Genomic DNA, 22,579 nt, shown 5'->3' with positions numbered 1-22,579 from the left:
ATGCCACTTCCTCCTGAGTGCTGGGATTAAAGGCGTGTGCCACCAACACCCGGCTGTTTTATTGTTTTAAAAATAATTTTAAAATGCTACAGGTATTATGTTTATTGTCACCACTGTGCTTTAAAAGTGTTCACTTCCCTTTATTTGGTACACAGCATAACTCAGAGCAAGTGGTGGAGTGGGTATTGGTTTGCTCAACATTCGGAAAGAGAAAATGTTGTCCTTTTGGATGGCCCCTTTAGTCAGGTGTCCACAATAAAAGTCTTTAATTATTGTTATTCACAACAAGAAATAATCTTTATATTTTGCCATGTGTGGGAGATAATTGTTCATGATTCTTGGGTCTACTTAGATCAGTGTTTTTCATCCTTCCTTATGTGACCTTTAATACAGTTCCTCATATTGTGACCCCCAACTCTAAAATTATTTCATTGCTACTTCATAACTGTAATTTTGCTGCTGTTAGGAATTGTAATGTAAATGTCTGAGATGTTTGAGACTCACAGCTTGAGAACTGCTGACTTGGATAGACTGGCACCTCCGTGGGTTAGAGATCTAGCAACATGCCCCCCCCCCAACATGGGGTTTTCTCTTTTGGCACACTTATAGAATAGCACTAGTGATTTCTTTTTTCACATTATAATTGTTTAAACTAGGCCACGTAGACTATGCCAAAAAAATTAGTGTTGTTTATATGCTCTGAGATGCTCAGGGGTGAATTAGGTAACAGCTCATTTTCTGCATACAGTTTCGTATCTGTTGATCGATGGCACTGAGTTCTCAGGTGCTAAAATAAAATTGCTATAGAGTTTCATCAGTCTACTTGCCTTTTTTAAATTGGTGTGTTCTGTTTGTGAAGAAAGTATCAAATGTTTGGTAGTTTCTTCCTGAGACTTTATTTTCAATAACTTATGAGTTGAAATATAATTTATATATTGTACCAAGCAAAACGTTACCCCCTTCTACCTTAGTTTCCAGCTGTAGGTTTTTCATACCAGATTTATAGGTAGCTTACTTTCACTCAGGTAGAATGTTGCAAAAATTCTATTGCTTTTATATACTCTATTGAATTAGGTCTGGAGAATCCATCATAGTGGAGGTGGTGATAAATTAAATTAACTCTGTGTGTGTGTGTGTGTGTGTGTGTGTGTGTGTGTGTGTTGAGTTTGAACCCAGTGCTTTATGTTTGCTAGGTGAGCACTCTGCCCTGAATTACTGAAGCTTGAGTTAATGTTCACATTATAGCTCATATCATAAACCAATAGAGTAACTTCTAATTTATCAATAAACACACTGCAGATAGCAATATTTAATGATAAATTGTTTTGAAAATTTGCAGTCTATGTCTAGTATAGAGACAAAATAGTTAAACAAATTGAAATTACCAAAATATTTTATAACCCACTACAATAATATTAAGCTGCTTATCCATTTTTAAAGAATGAAGTATGATAGATTTTAATTAAATGTTCATTTTCTTTTTTACACAATGAGTAGCAACTGTATGCAAGGTATGTACATTATGGCTCACAGAAAGGTATAGAACACATGTATTCTCTCAGGAACTGAGTTTAATATTTATTTATCTTTTGGAAATTTTATAAATGTTATTTTGGTACTATTGCTTTAGCCACATTTTATGTGGTGCATAAAATTAAATATTTGATGATTATGAACCTTATAATAAATGAGCCTCATTGTATTGTTTAGAGAAGTTAATAGTATAGGTATGTTGACTATATAATCTATCCTAAAAAGTTACTTTTGAGTAATTTGCTAATGGCAGCTTATTTTTGTTGCTTTGGTTTTTAAGAATTGTACTATGTAGGCTAATTGGGTTCTTACTGAAGTTTTATTTTGTTAAAATGTTTACAGTAAAATATAAATATTTAGCATCACTACATTTTTTTGGTATGTGTGCCGAAGGCCAGTAGCCTTTACATAGATGCACAATATTGTAGCTAACAGTATAGAAAACTATTCCTGGTCCATTATATGCTTAATTATTTTCTAGTATTATCAGTAAGTGTCTACTTAATTTTATGTATATTAATTAGGTTAAATGTAACATTTGCCCCTTTTGATAATACTATGTTTTTTATAATCATTCTAAAGTGTAAGAAATTTAAGTGTTTTTTACCTATTGACTCTTAAATGATTCATCTTAAAATGAATTACATATATAAGTTTCTTTTAAAAATCAACTATAGCTGGGCGATGGTGGCGCACGCCTTTAATCCCAGCACTCGGGAGGCAGAGGCAGGCAGATCTCTGTGAGTTCGAGACCAGCCTGGTCTACAGAGCTAGTTCCAGGACAGGCTCCAAAGCCACAGAGAAACCCTGTCTCGAAAAACCAAAAAAAAAAATAAAATAAAATAAAAAAATAAAAAAAAAAATAAAAATCAACTATAATTATATATTAAAATGATTTGTTGCTGTGTCGGAGACTAGATTAACATAAACAGAAGACTATCATTTATTAACTACCATAACCCACTTTGTTGCTAATAGCAATTATAGTTGCTTTATAGGATTAGTTTATGCTTTATGTCCTTTACAGAGGTGAAGTTAGTAAATGAGATCTTGATAATCCTGTATATTCTGTTAATGCAACTATTGCTTCTTTTTTACTTTTTATTTTTAAAATATTTTTTAAAAGTTTTTGTTTTCAGTACATCTGGTGCGAAGTTTCTCCTCCCTCCACCCCTTCCATTTCCACCTCTCCTCTCCCCCAGGTCCACTCTTCATTTTTGCTTCTTCTGTTTGTGTGTTTGTTTTGTTGTGTGTATGTGTGCCTGTGTGTTTTCCTTTTCCAAGACAGGGTTTCTCTGTGTAGTTTTGGTTGTCCAGGAACTTGCTTTTGTAGATCAGGCTAGCCTGGAATTCACAGTCTCCTGCCTGTGCCTCCTGAGTGCTGGGATTAAAGGCAGGCACAGCCACCACCATAGGACAAAAATCATTTTGCTTCTTAAGCACAGTTGATCAGAGTCCTTTTAGAATTGAGTGCTTAGCACTGGTGGATTTATAGCTAGCTGCTTCTTACAGCTGCAGTCTTGTGTAGACAGGAGAATAAGGGTCAAGGTCAAGCTTCCTTATCAGGCTTACAATTAGTTTTACTGACTTTGTTTCACCTTGTAGTTCTTCATGCGTATGATGCATTAATGCTTATCATTTTGTAGGGTGGCGGTCCTGGAGTCAAGGCAGTGCAGCCTTCTAATGTTCACTGGGATTCCTGTGTTTTTGCAGTACTACTTTTAAAAAAAGGAAAGGTGGATAGGTTGTTAACAGATGTGTGTTTTCTTTCATCTAGTGAGGGAAAGTTTACATTTTGAAAAGCTTACAGTAAAATGTTCTCAGCATTATTTATTTTTTGTGCTGAATAAAATACCAGTATTTTGTGTGTATAAACATTATTTTGCATATAACTATTTTTAAGGAAGCTAATTTTATGTTAATTGGGCAAGATAGTCCCTCTTTTTCCATGAAAAACCTTATCACCACACAATAAACATTAAAACAGTCTAGCCTCCTTAAGTAGGCTATCCTATGGTCTACGGTAGTATGATTCATTGCTGTAGTTAAGTGTCACCTTAGCTTTGAAATGCCTTCCAGTGCGCCACACTGATGGATTTGGCTGATATGCTTTTGCCCATGTGCCTGATTATCGTTGCCTTGTTTTTGCAGCCACAGAACCTTGGCCTGAAAATGCCACCTTATATCAGCAACTGAGAGGTAGGTTCTTATTCACAATTAAAATGGCTTTGTGTTAAAATATAACCAACAATAAACCCCCAAGCTAAACTGAACCAGCTGACCAGCCAAATAAACAAACGAAACTCACTGCATCCCCCAAATGTACTAATCCAATTTTTTGCAATGAGAATGTAAAATACAAAGAAGGATTCCCTTGTATAATTTGTCTATGAGGTTTTGCCTAAACTTGTATCTGCCAGGTAAACCAACTATTCATAGCCTATAAGGTCCTTAGTTTATTATTGACTCGTTATATTGGCTGCTATAGGCAGTGTAAAATGATGTGGTTGCAGGAGCACTTGGCAGATTTACTGCACCAATAGCTGAGACAGCAGATTTTCCAAGTCCTGTGGTAAAGTGGGCTCTCAGTAAAAAGGAACTGTTAAAATGTATAGGCTAGGATGGTTCAGGCTCCCTTTAGCAGCTCTTCATATATCATCAGATCACATTATGGACCCCATTTGGGGCTCAGCAGCCTGCTACAGTTGTCAGAAGACTGCAAAGTAATGAAGACTAATAGGCAGCAGCCCCCGTCTTCTAAGCATGGAATTTTTATTGCAGCGAACTTGTCATCTTTCTTTTGTGTGACAGACCTAGACACACAGAGCAATATTAACTGTAAGCTGGTTTATGTGGTTGTGAATACTTTTACTTTGAACTAGAGAGATTTGAACAGATACTATTTTAGTTCATTTTAATGAAAAGAAAAATACTGTTTTAAATTGTAAAAATGGATGTTTCTAAATAAGCAATTTTAATTGTTGAAAAAATGAGATAAATGATCAGATAATTTTAGAACGTCCCTATTTTATCATAACTTACACATGATAATTTAATTGAAACTGTTACATGGCAGCATTGATATAAAGCTTCATAATTGCTTTAGTGTCGGATATCCTTTTTTAAAATAGAAATAACTTTTATAATATTTAATATATTTTGCTTATTTAGCAGTTAAACTTCGGACTCAGACCTTTCTTTATGTTTCCACAGGGGAGCAAATTTTGCTTTCTGACAATGCAGCATCTCTTGCTGTGCAGGTAAATATGTAAATAATGTAATTTTGTTCTCTGTGCTAGAGGATGTATATCATTTTGAGTTGCACTCCACCCCCTACTGAAAGTCTGGTATTGTATGTTTAGAGTTTTTCTGTATGACTTAACCATTATTAGTATAATCTTACTCTTCTGTGAAGTATAATTTTAACAGGATTTTCAGTTGTCAGTATGTAAAATAGACTTCATTATCCTTTCCTTTAAGCAAAGTTACTTTTAAGAGGACGACACATTCTATCTTAGCAGTTGTTTTGTTTTTTTGTTAGATACACTATTTTATTTGGGGTAATAATTTTACTTACATACTCAGAATTATTTTCTAAGTTATTTGTAAAGAGTTATTCGCTACATATTTTAATCATCATTCTGCTTGTTATACACATGCTAACTTAATTCTGTCTGTTAGTTTTGAAGCAGATAGATTCTTTCTAGCTATTCCTCATATATTTATTGATTGTATGTGTGTTTATTATTCCCAGTCCACTTATTGAGTGCAATTGCTTTTTAAATTTAATGTTACGTTGTATAATCCAAAAAAGATTTTTGGCAGTGTGAACTTAAAACTGTGCTATGGAATACATGGAGAATTGTTTACTTGAAAAAAAGTAAATGTTTCTGTAGGTTATAAAATTAAATAAATATTTTATATATTTAACTGCTGAGGTACTTAGCTTCTGTAGTTTGCAGCACAAAGGAGATTGACTCTACAGCATGTAAAAGGGGTCTGTAATGTGTGACATTTATTGGAGGTGAGACTGGGCTCCTGGAGGACAAAGAGAAAGGGAGGAGAGAAAGTATTTATCAAGCTTTTGTCGTATTGGAGGCATAATGCTAAGCATTTAATTTTAGGTCATCTCTTTTATATTTTTTATTTAATTTGATAACCACTGGGTTTAATATCACTGTCTGGTATTGTCATTCAGTGAGGCTGTAGATAGTATGGTATTCAGTTCATCTTTGTTTTAAGGCAGAGAAGGAAAGAAAAGATGGGAAGAAATGTGCTTGGACAGAAATGTATTAGTTGGTGCATCTATTATGTTTCTTTTACATTTGTCTTATGTCTATCTTTTACCAAGAATATAAATTATAATTTTTGCCTTTATTTTGTCTTTAAGTTCTATTTAACTAATTTTTATTTATTTTTATCTTAACTTTTGATAAATAAATTTTCAGTTATGTGTAATACATATAGCCTTTGTACAGCTTTTGTGAGATACATGGAATTTAACATTTCACACACACACACACACACACACACACACACACACACACACAAAGCATAGCTGCCTGGAATAGAGAATGCACCCAATAGATGTATATTGTGTAAATGGTTTCTTAGTGTGGTGAAGCAATCTTGCCTGATAAATGACTGCACAAATAAATTATTTGCTGTATATAAAATAATATTTTCAGTCTTTATATCTTTGAAAAGATAGCCTCAGAGCATAGTGAATATTTTAATTGAAGCATTGTTTCTTGACCCCTTTTAATTGCTGTTTGGGCAGTAGCACTTTAAGGATTTAACAAAGCTAATTAACATTTTTTTTCCTCAGAAAAATCTCTTAGTGCATGTAGAAAGAGAAATGTGCCCAGGCTATTGTGTATGTATTTCAGTATGTTTACTCCTTCCTGAAGTCATCTGGGATCCCTTACAAAGAGCCCTTAAGATGGAATAATATCGTAGAGAGTACTGCAGGAATTAATTTTGAACAAATAGGACAGAATTTTGGGTAGGAATAGACTAATGATTCTCAGCTAGGGAGAATTTGGCTCCTTGAAGACATGACAGTGGTTAAGCACGTGGGTTGTCAGAGCTGTTGTAGGAATCCATTGGATGTCCCTATTTGGTTGACTCCAGATCTGCCGCACACTCGCCGTTCCACAGTGGATAGGTCAGTTCTACCATGAGCTCCCAGTTCCAGATATAAAGGGTGCCAGATTTGATCAGCCAAAGTCTAGGTGGTTTAATCAGTTTCTATACAAAGCAAAATAGCAGAATATTACCATTTTAAAAATTGATGTTTAAGTTTTCCGTGGAAGGGGAGATAAAAAGACCCAGCTTGGTAAATATTATTGTTGTTGTGTTTCCTTTTAATTTGTTTTCTCACCATAGTTTCTCAAATCACAGTTGCAGCTGAAAGTAACACCAAAAAAGACCTTTTAAAATAATTGAATTTTGCTTAACCATTTCAAATTTATCCTACATATGTCACTTCGATGATAAATTAACCAGCATATATTAAAAATTCTTGGTTTTCTTCAATATTCTTTGACTTGACAGCTGATAGTAGCCATGACTATAAATGCGGCTTTCTCACATATCTGATATAAACTTTATGGAGTAATTTTCTTCTATATAGAGCAACAGCATCTGTTTAGAAGAATGAGCTAAGGGCTTTATGTCTGATGTATAAAATTGATCAAAACAACGTGACAAGTATCTATAAATTGTTTATTTTCTAGAAGATACCACATATAAAACATTAGACATTTTAATAGTCCACTAATTATGCCATCAGGAAATTCAAATTTACTTAATCACATAGGCAGGTGTTTATTATATTCTGAAAGCTAACTTCTTGACTAAAGAAAACAATTTTCCTCCCGGTGATCAGTTCCCCTGTGATTTGCTGTCTCTGTATCATCTGTCTACAAGTTTAGGCTTACCTGAGTGCTGCTTGGTCGTAATGTGCTCTTGATTGCTGACTGTGGTGAAAAGTTAGCCTGATATATTCTCATGGGCTCAGTGTTTATGTAACACTGTACACACACGTGTAGACACAATTCTCATTTTAAAGTGCTTCTTTGAGGGATTTAGGCTTATAGTGATTCGTAAAACAAACCTGATAATTCCGTTACTATTGTCTCTTACTCTCTAAACTTAGAGCAACTATCTAGTAGATAATATACTGCTAGCTACTAAGTAATTCAAAATTTCTAGTAGCCTCATTTAAAAAGTAGTTAATTTTAGTAATGTTTTACTTAGCCCAGTATATCAAAATATCATAAAATCAATAGAAAATTTGTTTTACTTTCTTCAAATTAAATTCAAAATCTGATGTGTACACCTAGAATATGTCTGTTTGTGCTAGTCATATGCTCAGGCATATGTGAGTGCTGGCACTTGTACAGTGCTAGTTTAGAAATACAGCATGAACAAGTGACTGTGAATACATAGGAATTCTTAAGCTTTTCACAAAAGAAAAACCCTGCTTTTTAAAAGTAAGAAGTTCTGGGTGTGCACTTTATCCCTTTATTCTTAGCACTCAGGAGGCAGAGGCGGGCACATTTTGTCTGAGGCAGTCTGGGCTACATGCTGAGATCCAGGACTGTCAGTGCTACATAGAGAGACCTTGTCTCAACGTCTGTGCTGTTTCAGTTAGAAGCAGTAGATATAAATATTTATATGTAATATATATATTATTTTATAACAAATTCCACAAAGAGAAATGGGCAGTTTACCCCTGTTCCAAGGACGGTACGCTTCAAGAACTCTGTTTCAAGTTTCTTCCTTTGTAAAATAGACATAAGGTAGTTACTGTCCCGTTGGCAAATGGGAATCGGATGGATTAACATATTTAAACATTTAGAAAGATACTTGGAGTGTTATAAATATGCAGGGGATGCTGATTATTTCCTTATGTTCTGATTCTTGGCAGTAATACATTTAATCAGTTTCAACAAGATAATTAGAAGCTTACAAGCTTGATAATGCCTAAAGAACACCACTGGGAATAAATATTATATATAAGGTTTTAAAGGGAACATTAACATCAATAATTTTTATAACCACATTAAATGCAGGATTTTATAAATTCTTTGATAATTTCATACATGGATTTTGTTCATGTTTACCCTACTACTCCTTCCCCAACCTTCTAGATCCATTTCCCATCCTCACACTTTCCCAACCTCTTGTCCTTTTGTCTTCTTTTTGTTACCCACCAAGTCCAGTTTCTGCTGGGCATGAAGCTGTGCACTGGAGCATATTTTCATGCTATGCTAAATATGTTAATATTCAATGCATAAACCTAATGTTATTTAAGAATATTCAGATTTGTTTTAAAATTTAATATTAAATATGTTTGTGTATAACCAACTCTACGAAAGCTTTTATGTAAAGTATTATGATCAGTTCTTACCATAGCCCAATGCAGGGTGCTACTATTACCCTTTTTTAAAATGTGGTACTAGAGAGATGTCTTAGAGGTTCAGAGCACTGGCTGCTCTCAGTTGCCAGCATCCACATGGTGGCTCACAGCTGTAGCTCTAGTTCCATGCATCACATGGTGCAAAGATATACATGCAAAACACCCACACACATGAAAAAAAGAAACAAACAAATCAAGATGTGGCTTTTCTTTTTTTGTGTGTCTGAATATAGAGTCTATAAAATTGGAATTTTTTTTAGTGTCACAGACAAATAATCATTATTAGAATTCTGCATGAAAAAGTAGCACTAAAACATTAAGAATGACATTTAAGCTCAGATTAAAGAGAATGTCTACGTTTCATTTAATCTTTTTTATTTTCCTTGGGTTTTGTGAGTAAATAACTCTAAAAATGAGAAAATAAAAATAATAACAAAAACTATTTTTTCTGTTGATTATATTGTCAAAAAATTCAGAGTTTTTATAGGCATCATTAATGCTGTGAACACTAACATATCAGATGGACTGATATTTACTTAAACTGACCCTTGCTTTTGCCTTTTAACAAAAGAAGCTTTATAGGTGGAAGTATTTATTAGTGATTAAATGGTCATATCCTAATGTAATCTTTGGGGTTGAGCAGTGAGGAGTAAGTACCTTTTTTCTTTGGATTGCAAGTCAGTTGTTGAATTGGAAAATGTATGAAAATAGCTCCTTGTCAAGTCATTTAGGTAAATGGTAAGGGTAGACAGCTTGCCTGCAGAATTTTAGGTGGAATAATCTTGAGTATTTGATTGGGTTGCATACATTTTTGTTTTAAACAAGTTATTATATTCAGTATGAAGTGCCAACTTAAACATGATGGGAATACTGCTAGGATGCTGGCATTTGATGTATTTTAATAGAGAACGAATAAAATACTATTTATGGAAAATATTTAAAAATTAAAGCTGCTTTATAGTTTCATAAAATATGAATTTAAAGATTTCAAAGTCTGTCCTCACTTTGATCATACTCTGTAAAATGAGGTTTTGTATTTACTTTCAGAGTTAGGAGAAGGCAGTAACAACTAAGGAAGAGAACATAGCAACAGCTGCCCTTTTCAGTATTTCAAGATGAACAAGATGAAGGCTGTAGATGTTTCCTTGCTATCACTGAATTTAATTTTTTTCAGATTTGTTGCTTTATATTACATTAATTAGGTGATTATGGTAAGTTACACTTAAAACACCTGGCATGAATTACGAAGTATAAATATAAAGTATGAATAAGTATAAAATATGTTTCTAAAATAAAACTAAATTTATATAGTAAACAGAACTTAACAGAGTGAAACAGTTTCAATATCATATTAGTTCTTTAGCACATGAATGATATGATGTGTAAAACATCTGAACTAGTCTTGTAGGATTTGCAGCCATGAAGTATTGCATATTCAAAATAAAGTAGGTGGGTAAGTTGTTATTTTTAGTAATTTGTGAAATAGTTTATACCAGCTAATATTTTCTAATGCAGATATTTATTTAACCTATTAAAAGTCCATGTTTCTATAAGTCTCTGAGAAATTCTAAGTTTAAAGTATCATCACTTTTTTGCTTGTTTCTTTAAAAGGTAAATAGAAAACTCTATGTTAACATTTGTTGCAGTTAAATAGAACAATGAAGACATAGTGGTAAGAAGAAGACAATCTTTTTTTAGTAGAAAAATGCTAGCATTCTTCATTATTAGATGTACAGTATCAGCATAATCGATCTAGCAGTATTGTATTTGAGCTGAAAACACACTTAAAATTGAGACCATACACTATCCAGTGTGAGTGAAACATCTTTCATATAGTTCTAAGATGAAATTACCCTTGAATGAATAGCATCTTCATTTATCTTCAAACCTCTTCTGTGCTTTTAGTGAATCTACTCTTTCAACATTCCACAAGAATTACATTATACTGTTATACCAGAGTACCTCTGCAGTGTGAAATAGATTGGTTTGGAAAATGAACTTGGCTTTGCTATAAATTACATTCACAGGTACAAAGGAATTTGTTATTTTGTTTAAAATAGTCACAAATATAATTACGGTCTTAATTTATGTTAAACTACAAATAGCGCTATTACTGTAACTGTATTAGGAATTTAATATGTCTCTTTAAGAATGATACCTAACACTTCTCATTTTTAACCTTAGATACATTATTTCAATTATGGGGTCTGCAGCTGTTTGATGTAAAACGAATTTTATGGGTAGATTTCTTCATGGTTTTTAATTTTAAAACATCTCTCTTCAGTAAAGTGGAAAATAATTCTTCAGTTGTCGGTACTGATTTTCCTTTGTGTTCCGGTGAAACACGATAGAAATTAAAATCAGATTTTCACTTTGTGCCCAAAAATGGCATTGCATGATTGAGAATAAGCTTTATAAAGTTTTCAGGTGAAGTGTTTCAGCTGTAATTATGACCTGAAGAGAAGTGTGGTCCTGAGGTGGGCAGTACAGGCTGTGATCGCTGTCATTGAGCAGCTTTGTGAATGTGCTCTGTGTGATGGAAAAAGTCGTATTAAGCTGTCCTCAATCTTAAAAGTTTAATTAAAGAAAATTATTTAAAATTTTGGATTACTTTAACATTTTCCTGTCACTTGGCTGATTTACTGCTGAAATGTACATTAGAGAGCGTTAGTGTTTAATGTCTAAGACAAGATGTTAACATCTTCAGGTCTGGGAGAGGAAAGAGGTAGCTGCTAAACATCCAGGGCTAGAATTACTTAGCCGAAATGAAGTGAGTATATTATCTGTCCCTACTTAATCTGTTTAGCTAATAAAAATTAGAATTTTTTGTTACAGTTATTTTTTTCAGTTGGAACTGTAACAAAACTTTGCATCTCTTCTTAGACTGTAGAAAACACTTGTCTTCCCTTTACCCCGTCTCCAGGGAGTGCCAGCTATGCTGCTGGTGGTTTGGGAGGGTACAGGAGAGTACTGTGGACTCCCTCAGAAATGCAAGGGACCAATATATTGCTGGTATATTAGATGTTATCAGGAACGAGCTGTTTCTCAGCAACCATGTCTTCAAACTCACTGCATTAAGCTTGGTGAAGCCCCACATCTCTAAGATGTGGATCTTCTGGCAGCCAGGGAACGTAAACTTGGCAGAGCCTCAGTCACATGTGTCCTTATTCTGTAGCCTGGTGCAGATGGACATGATGACCTGGCCAAGATGAACCCTGGTCACTGTGACCTGGGACTTCCCAAGGCACTATACATACCTGTCCGGAGCCAGTCAGACCCAGGACAGGACAACATCTTGTTCATTTGGATGACAAGTAAAGGGCGGGGCCTCCCTCAAATATGAAAGCCATCCTCCCTCACTACAACTCTTTACCTTGTGTTTGTTGGCACAAATACAGGCAGCCTCTGGGGCTGTGGAAGAGTGGTGCTCATATTCATCTGGCACTATGCGGCCACAAAATGGGAATTCATTAACCTTTGCCTTCTTCTGTCCCAAGAAGTCATTGTGGATCTTGACACCTCAGCAGCAGTGAGTCCTTGGACACAGTTTGTCTAAAATACTAATACTAGTAACGAGCTGAAGGAGAAAGGGAATGATTGATTTTCAACACACATTACTATATAATCTTTTCTAACAAAACAAAAACAAGTAAATAAGCATACGGTACTGACAAATTTTTACTTCATAGTTTATCAAAATCATGCAGATAAAAGACCTCTCCCTTCAGAGTGTAAGTTCCATCAGTACCTTCAGACCATGACTGTCTTTACTACCTATCCTTTACATACAGTAAGTTCTTGAAAAGTACTGACAAGCTACAATAAGGATTAGCATCTTTTAATTCTATGAATCCAAAGTTCAGTGCTTTAAGTAAACCCACCTATTAATTAGTGTTTTAAGAAATCAATACTTATACCTATTAATAAGCAGGCATTGGTTTAGAAAACAAACAGAAAATTTAGCTATTTGTAATCAGAAATCATAACTCAATAAGCAAATAATAAAATATAATAAGAAATATGCTTTATATAGAGCAAATCTGTTATCAAAGTATGAAAATGACATTTAAGAGCACATATGAAGACAGATTACATGAGAGAATAGAACCATCCTTAGTACACACTCTGATAAAAACTATTACTGGAATATTTAGCTCAATTTTAGATACATCAACATCTGAGAGCTTTGAAAAATTAGATCCTTTATAAAAGCAACCAAAATTAGAATAGAAAAAGATACAGCATTTGCCTATTAAAATTACATATAGGTGAAAACAAAACTTAGGGGAAAATTAAGCAAAAGAAGTATAAAGCAGTGAAACGTAGAAAAGACTAATTCTGTAGAACAGACTGACCTTGAACTCACAGAGATCCGCCTACCTCTGCCTCCCTGAGTGCTGGGACTAAAGGTGTGCACCACCACGGCCCAGTGGTTTTAAATTTAATTTAACCATTTTTTTCTCATGTTCCCTTCTGGAATATTGCTAGTATTTTTGGCAATAAAGACTTGAAATGTGATGTACATATTATCTGGATGCTGCTGAGGCATCTCTCCCAGTTTTGTAGGTTGTCTTTATAATGTTAGTCACTTCCAGATAATGTCAGCTTTTGGTCTCATTCTCTTATATACTGGCTACCCATGTTGTTATAAACTCATGCTATCCAGTAGATCTCCGGCACCCATTACCCTATCCCACAGAAGTGTGATGTTTGTGCTGTATAATAAATGTAATAAATAGACCTAAGGCACAGGTGCCTCTTGAATATGAAAAAAAAAAGACTAGATTGCCTGAGAAACTGATTTTAAAATTTTGTACAATATTATTAAATTTAACCTAATTAGCGACTTGTCACTAGTGATTACCATATTGGACAGCCTGGCTATAAAACACTGGCATAGAGTATGCTGAGGAAGTTGTTTCATGTTGTGCTGTCTTTGAGTTGCTTCTGAATCAAGTGTCCAACTGAAGAATAAGAGGTTAAGTTTGCTTATTCATGTTATAACCAAGACTACATTTTTCTCAGCTAAGGATAAAGATAAATATTTCTACTTCAAATAAAAAACAAAATGTATTTTTGGTTGATGTTTCATAACTATTATTTGGAGTTTTAGATTAAAAATAAAAATGAGGGGCTGGAGATGCGTGTGGTTAAGAGCTCGTGCTGCTCTTTAGGGAAGTTCTTAGTGTTGGGTGTTCACAGCTCCCTGTGACGCAAGCTCTATTGGGATCTGGATCTATAACCTCTGACCTCCATGGGTACCCTCATGTGTGCACTGCCCCCCCATTAAACATATTATAGAAATGTAGAAGGCGAAAGTACTGTTTTGGAACGTCAGGTCCCTTCCATTTTACAGAGAGAGTACAAAAGAACTAGTTAAGTCAGAGTTTCCTTTCCCTTTGAAGTTTTTGCATGTTGAAGATAATCATGGTAATGCTTGTATTTACATTTTTAATATTTGAGTGGAAGTTCTCTGTAATATTAAGCTTCTTTGTAAACTCCAGATGAATTCAGAAATTACTTCTGAACTAGTGATGAAGAATAAATGTGTTTATGTTACAAAATTAATCTTTGTCTAAGAAGAATCATGCCCTCAGTTGAGGTTTGTATGTTGAGTGTCATTAAATTGGTCAAAATTAATTCAGTTTTTTTTTATTAAAAAGAAGCAAAAATTTGAAGTATAGTTCTGATTGTACAACAATATATTCTGCCTTTAAAAAAAAGTGAACTAAAGTTCTATGGAATATCGATTTTACTATATATATAATTCTACTATGTATGTAGTACAATTTCATACCATATGTACCATTCTGTATGGTATTGGTGGTTGCTAATTAACAGTTGAATATTATTCAGGTCTTTGAAAAGAACTAAATTATTTCAAACTCTTGCTTTGTTGAAGGCCTTAGTCTCTCCTAGACTTTTGTTCTCAATAAATTTATCTTCATATTTCACAGTTAATATGAGTACATTCTCATTTTGTGTATTTGTGTGTTTACATGTTCATGTATGTATGCATGTGTGTGAAGATCAGAGGTTGATGTCAGGTGTCACTTTCCACTATTTTATTTTATTTTATTTTATTTTATTTTGGATTTTTCAAGACAGGGTTTCTCCATAGCTTTTGGTTCCTGTCCTGGAACTAGCTCTTGTAGACCAGGCTGGCCTAGAACTCACAGAGATCCGCCTGCCTCTGCCTCCCGAGTGCTGGGATTAAAGGCGTGCGCCACCACCGCCCGGCCCCACTTTTTTATTTTTTTTATTTTACTTTATTTTGATTCAGGGGCTCACTGTAGTAATCCTAGCAAGCCTGAAATGTCTTACGTAGACTAGGCTGATCTTAAATTCAGAGATACTTCTGCATCTTGAGTTCTGAAATTAAAATCATGGGCCATTGTGGCCATCTCCATCTTATTTTTTGAGAGAGGGTTTCTCACTGAACCTGAAACTCAGTGAGTGGCTGGACCAGTGGCCAGGAAGTTCGCGGGCTCTGCTTTCCCTCTTCCTCCTACCCTGAGGTGGAGTTACCCTCTGCCTGGCTTTTTATGTGGATCCCCCGCATCCCACATCAGGCCCTCAAGTTTGAGCTGAACTTTCACTCACTGAGCTGTCTCCTTGACCCTAGTCTTTTTCCTGTTCCTGAAATCAGTTTGCAGTCACTATCATTGATCTCTCCCTTCTTTGTGTTACAGTTATGAAGGGTTGCTGATAGGTGCTCCTCTCCACCTTGTCTGTTTCCGTCTACTGTGTGGAGTCCCGGAACTTGCATTTAGTATCTGCTGCTGAGACTTCTCCCGCTTCCAGGAGACGGGGAATATGGATGGGTGAGGGTAGGGCAGCTATCGGTATCTGCCACAGTAACTTGCCCACTTTGATTGGAGTACCCAGATAACAATGCAAAATAAGCAACGTCGAGTGCTTGGCATCAAATACTACAATATTATAAGTCAGTTGTAGGGAAAATGAAGGAGATTGTAAGGAGACCAGCAGAAATACAAAAAAAGCAAAATTACTTTCTTTGGCTTTCTAAAGCATTTCTTTTGCTTGGGGAGATCAGATATACATAAATTACAAAACTTTACTCACGCTGTGAGTAAAGAGGATTTCTTTTTTCAGGGAAGCATTTCTACATTTCTAGAGGACTAAAATTTTAGTTGATGTACTTTTTTATTATTTTATTTTATTTTGGTGTTTTGAGACAGGGTTTCTCTGTGTAGCTTTGGAGCCTGTCCTGGAACTAGCTCTTATAGATCAGGCTGGCTTCGAACTCACAGAGATCCCCTCCTACTTCCTCCCTAGTGCTGGGATTAAAGGCATGTGCCACCATCACCCAGCTTAATTGACATACTTTTAAATTAAAATACAGAGTTTTATTTTTATTTTATTGAGACAGGGTCTTGTGACAAGATTGGCTCTTGTACTGTAACCCAGAGTGGCCTGGAACAGTCTTATCTTAGTTTACAAATGGGTAAGTCAGAGTTTTGTTTAGAATGTTGTTCATGTTCAGTATTGATTTTCAATCCAAAATGGAAAAGGAAGCCTAGGAAACAGCTCTTGAGAAATTTGTATTGTGTATAAGCTGGCTGTTCTATCCTTAGTTTCAATATATGATAAAAATAGCCTTGCTAATGAAGTAATTTATGGCAACTCACATTTGACTATTTTTATTATAATTTATCAACTTGTGAAAATAAGAAAAGTTTTTTCCCCTTCTAAAGTGTGTGTGGGAATTAGAACTACAGTAACTTAAGGTTTCCCAATGTAATGAATTATCGTGTAGAAAGAACATTGGAAGATTGTGTAAGAGGAGAAGTCACAAAGTCATGAAAGAGGACAGGGACGCAAACCTGGAGGGTCCCGGGAAGTAGTAGGTTAGGTAGCATTTTGTATATGTGAATATTTTTTCTGTTTCTTTCTTCTTTTCTTTTCTTTTCTTTTCTTTTCTTTTCTTTTCTTTCTTTCTTTCTTTCTTTCTTTCTTTCTTTCTTTCTTTCTTTCTTTCTTTCTTTCTTTCTTTCTTTCTTTCTTTTTTTTTAACCCCACTTGAGACAGGGTCTCTATGTGACCCTGACTGTTTTGGAACTCACCATGTAGACCATGCTGGCCTCAAACTCAGAGATCCACCTGCCCGCCGAGTACTGGAACTAAAGGCGTGTGCCACCACACCCAGGTTATATATTTTTTAATCATAAAAAATTCTTCCAGAGCATAAGCTTTTAAGAGAAGACAGCTGTAGAACATTCTGGTTTTGGATATACTATATCGTCTCCCTACTCTTTTATTGGTAGACATTTAATCCTTCACAGTTCCTTCTGTAAACCAGGGGAAAATCATATGTCTCTTTAAAATTTTATTTAATTTTATGTTTATTTATGAGTTGTTCTGTGGGAGAGAGAGAGAGAAGAGAGAGAGAGAGAGCTCACGAGCATGAGCATGTGTCACCATATGTGTAGAGAAGACAGAGAACAACTTTTGGGAGCCGGTTCTTTTCACCATATGGGTTTTGGAGGGTGCTCAAACTCAGGTTGTCAGGATTGGAGACAAACACCTTTATTTACTGGGCTCTGGCTCCCAATTTTAAATTTTCTTTTTTTTTTTTTTTAAAGATTTTTTTTTGAGACAGGGTTTTGTTGTGTAGCCTTGGCTGTCCTGGAACTAGCTCTGTAGGCCAGGCTGGCCTAGAACTCAGAGATCCGCCTGCCTCTGCCTCCTGAGTGCTGGGATTAAAGGTGTGCACCACCACTGACTAGCCCAATTTAAATCTTAAATGATGAATTAGTTAACATAAAAACCACATGTCAGGATTTTGAGGATTACTGAAAAGAACATTGAGTAGCAGAAATAACATTTTGAATTTTCCAGTATGACGAGAAAGATGGCAGTCCTTCAGTGAATAAAAAAATTAAACTATCGGTATCTTAATAAAATTTTGACACTAGTCATCCATTAAAGAAAGTTAAAGCCATATATAATATTGCTTACTTACATAAAGTAATATAAATATGAATAATTTTTTCTTAAGTATATATATATAATTGTCTTAAGTTTATATATTTACTAATGACAGATTTTTTTTTAAGTAAAATAATAATTTTGTTTGGAAACTTTAAACTGTTCATCATTTTCCAGTGAAGTATTATTGTATGGACTATTTAGGAAAGAAATGAAGAAGGAAGAGTTCTTTTCAAATATGCATGTATTCTTACCAGGCTTATTATGTTTCTCTTCATTTACAGGCCTTTCTGCAAATGTGTAATCTGCCTGTCAAAGTGGTGTGTAGGGCAAATGCAGAATACATGTCTCCATCTGGTAAGTGTGTGTTTTCTGTTCATACTGTTTATTCTTTTGTACTGAGGATTGAACCTAAGGCTTTGAACCTGCTAGGTCAGTTCCTTACCACTGGCGGTATTTCTAGCCCCTGTTGTCAAGTCCTTAGTTTGTCTTTCCCCCTTTGAAGACTTATCTTCCGATTGTTTTTTAAAGTAGCAGTTATAAGCTTAATCATGAAGGCCTATGTCTATTTATGTCACCTCTGGTCTGAGGTTTTTAACTGGATGTTCAGTACATATGTGATACCACATTTCCCCAGTCTTATTTATATAGGACTTTCCTTACCTGAAAGCAAATTTTAATGTTAATGAATTTTTCAGCATCCCTGAGTTAATATTTCCTATATAATAGGCAGAAGAAAAAAGCATGTGAAATAATTAAATTGTCAACTTTTTTTTTTCTAGTATTTTAAAGTACTTTTAGTAAAGCTTCACTTTGGCTCTTCTAAATGATGACAGTGATCTGTGTTACATGCTAGCGGACGTAGTGATGAGGATGATTTGTGTGTTAGATGCCAATAGATCTAACTAGTCTTAAATCAATGAGATTCAAATAATGCATTCAAATGTCTCAAAGCTAATTAAATGTTAAATATAATGTCACAGATTATTTTCATTTTGGTTTTGCTAAAGCAATAACTACATAGAATCATCCTTTCATGAATAAATGTTTGTGTATAATTGATTAGTGTAGGTATGCTATATAGCTTTTTATGCATATAAAATTTGTTAATCTCTTCATTTTGATATGGTAATTATTTAGCAATTAGCTGTGTTTAGCATTTTCTTTTCACCCTTAAGTTTTTAAGGGTGATAATAATTGTTAGACTATCTGTAGATACCCATCCCATAACACTGAAAATTCCGTATAAATGTACATTTATTGGATTTCTGAATAAACTTTTAGAAAACATTTCCAAGAAAAATTTTCTAGACTTAGAAATCAAATATATTTTGGATTTTTAGAGGTTGCTGTTGCTGTGATGAAACACCATGACCAGAAGCAACTTGGGGAGGAAAAAGTTTATTTTGCTTACATAGTTCTGAATCTCAGTCCACTAAGGGAAACCAAGGTAGTAACTCAAACTGGACAGGAACCTGGAGGCAGGAGCTGATGCAGACCATGGAGGAACAGTGCTTACTAGCTTTCTCCTCATAGCTTGCTCAGCCTGCTTTTTTATAGGACCACCAGCCCTCAGGGGTTGCATCATCCATAATGTACTTGGCCCTTCCACATCAGTCACTAATTAAGAAAATGCCTTGCAGGCTTGTCTATAGCCCAGTCTTTCGGAGCAATCTTAACCCTGAGTGTCATGACCCCTTTCATGGGAAATCAAACAACCCTTTCACAGAAAACACAGGTAATTTACATTACAATTCATAAAATAGCAAAATTGTAGTTATGAAGTAGAAACAAAAGTAATTTTATGGTTGGTGGTCACCACAACACGAAGAACTACTATATTAAAGGGTTGCATTTAGGAAGGTTGAGAAACCACTGTTATGCATTCAGTTTCTCAGTTGAGATTCTCTTGCCTCATATGATTCCAGCTTGCGACAAGTTGACATAAAAACTAGCTGGCTCAGATGCTAATGTAAACTATGGAATTCTGTTGAGATACATTGTATCTTCACTGTCTTTTTCTTTGTCATATAAGGGATTTGGTTTATCTACTGTCTTAGGGTTTCTCTGGCAGTGAAGAGACTCCGTGACCATAGCAACTCTTATAAAGGGAAACATTTAATTGGGTGACTTAAGTTTCAGAGGTTTAGTCCATTATCATCATGGTGGGACATGATGGCATGCAGGCATGGTGCTGGAGGCGCTGAGAAGGAGGTGCTTCTTGATCAGCAGGCAGCAGGAATTTATCTGAGACCTCAGAGCCCACACCACAGTGATACACTTCCTCCCTTTGAAGGCCATTCCAACACTGACAAAACCACACTTCCTAATAGTGTCATTCGCTATGAGCTTTTGGGGGCAAATTACATCCAAACTAACACACCTACTTATAAAATGATTAGTAATTTAACACTGAAGTTAGGATAAGTGGCAAGAAGTGATGTAGTTTGTCACGTATTTAAGTTATTGTGCTTATATAATTATGGATTAGCTTCATTTTACACACTCTGAAAAGCAAACAGCTTTCTCTAAAATGTTAGAAAAATATGTAGTATGTTCACATTTATTGCCATGCTCTGGCCTTTTTACTAAGATATTTATACTTCATCTTGTCTCAAATTAGTATTTCCTTTATCATGATTGGGAGTGATAAGTGCAAAGTTTCCTTAAAAATCTGCCTACTTAATTTTTTTTTGAGACAAGGGCTCAGAGTTTTAGGGTTTCTATTGCTATGAAGAGACACCATGACCATGGCAACTCTTATAAAGGAGAACTTTTATTGGGGCTGGCTTGCAATTTCAGAGATTTATCCATTATCATCATGGCAGGACATGGTGGCGTACCAGGCAGAGAGTTCTACATTTGGATATATAGGTAGCAGGAAGAGGCAGTGAGCCGCTAGGCATGGCTTACCCGGCTGAAACCCCAAAGCTCACCCCCAGGGACCCACTTCCTCCAGTAAAGCCCATTTTCATTCAAACCATCACACTCACTGTATTTCTTTGGCTGTTCTGGCACTCTCTATGTAGACCAGGCTGGCCACGAACTCGTAGAGACACCTGTCTCTGCCTTCTGAGTGCTGGATTAAAAGAATGTGCCACCATACTCAGCTTGTAATGGGTTTCTGAAACAGAACATAGGACAGTTAGAAAACATTTTGGCTAATAGTTAGGAAGTCATTAATCCTGTTCCTTTGTCTGTTATTGACTGTTTCCTTGGGCAGTACTACTTCTCTTCTTTTAACTTCTTTACACGAGCTGCTCAGACAAGATGACATCTAAGTTTCTAGCTGACAGTCTCTGAATATACAGACTTACTTGTCAATATGTTATTGCTTTCTTTAGAAAAAAAAAAGAAAAATAGGGCTAGGGAGATGGTTCTCTATTTACAGTCCACGCATGAGGCCCAGTGTTCAGATCTTTAGCACCCACACAAAAATCTGAGCATGCCAGTATCTGCCTGTGTAGGGAGCTGTGAACACCCAGATCCTGAATCCTCTTGTACACAACTTGTTTTCCCCTGATCTGAGTGCCTGCATCTGCTCTGAGCACGAGACCCTCAGGCGTTCCTGATGGCAGGGGAATGGTTTCTGGTGTGTTTGGCTGGGGCGTGGCTATCCCTATGTAAGCTGCCCCTGAACACAATAAAGGAGGCATTCTTGGGGCATTCTGGCTTCAAGGATGACCCGTGTCTCTGTCTGTGAGTCTTTGTGTGTTTCAATCTCCAGCCCCTTGCCCAGCTCACGAACTGTATGGTGGTGCATAGAGCACGGACAGGCGTGGTGCGCTACATGCCTGCAGTCCCAGGGCCAGGAAACAGAGACATGCCAGTCTAGCTAATCCTTGAGCTCTAAGTCCAGTGAGAGACTCTGTTTCCAAAATCAAAGTAAGATGGAGACAGACTGATGGAAGAATGACAAAGGACACTAATGTCATATCAACTTCTGGCTGCCGCATACCCATACCTCTGCATGGGTGAATGCACCTGTACACAAGTGTGCATGAGTGCGCGTGTGCACTTGGCACACACACATAAAAAATATGATCTGGAGTAACTTCTGTGTAAAATGAGAATCAGAACACACAGTTCTATTTGATGCAGAGAATTGTCTCTCTCTGTGCTTTTGCCTGATAGCTGCAGTAAAGACTGCACAATGACTGTAGTTAACCTGGTGAGAAGGGAAGGATCATTCACTTCTCATTGCTGCTTCATCTTACTCTATCTCTTTATTGAACATATTTGCATATTCAGCTGACTAGCCACATTATTTCTATGCTTTTTACCTACAATGCTTAATTTGCATGGGGGGGGAGTAGGTATGGTATATCACATGTGGAGGCCAGTAGTTAATATGTCTTTCTTTGTGGCTCTCCACCTTTTGTTGGTTTATTTTCTTTTGAAATAAGATCTCGCTGAACCAGTAGTTCACCATTTGGCTAGACTAAGTAGCCAGCCCCCGGGATCTTTGTGTTTCCTTCATTTAGTGCTAAGGAACAGAGCTCCTATGTGAGAGTGCATGCACATGTGCACACGGAACTGGAGTTACCTCACACACATCAAATAAACTCTTAAATGTCATATCTCACAATACCCATTAGTCTAGGCATGAAACATTTTTTTTTCAATATCTCAGATGACCTGTATTTACTGTAATAAAGTTTTTTTTTC

General features: G+C 35.7%; 1 protein-coding gene across 1 annotated transcript in view; it reads left to right on the top strand.

Moving 5' to 3' along the window:
- Positions 1–22,579, top strand: part of Mtx2 (metaxin 2) — a 43,967-nt gene that overhangs the window by 10,504 nt on the left and 10,884 nt on the right. Inside the window, exons 2-4 of the mRNA XM_057755572.1 lie at positions 3,685–3,732; positions 4,747–4,793; positions 18,196–18,268. Of these exons, the coding sequence (XP_057611555.1) occupies positions 3,685–3,732; positions 4,747–4,793; positions 18,196–18,268 (168 nt within the window). The remainder of the gene's footprint in view (positions 1–3,684; positions 3,733–4,746; positions 4,794–18,195; positions 18,269–22,579) is intronic.

The sequence above is a fragment of the Chionomys nivalis genome, chromosome 22 (genome assembly GCF_950005125.1).
Source record: "Chionomys nivalis chromosome 22, mChiNiv1.1, whole genome shotgun sequence".
Classification (NCBI taxonomy): Eukaryota; Metazoa; Chordata; class Mammalia; order Rodentia; family Cricetidae; genus Chionomys; species Chionomys nivalis.
Note: the sequence above shows the minus strand (reverse complement) of the source record. Positions and strands in the feature narration are given on the sequence as shown.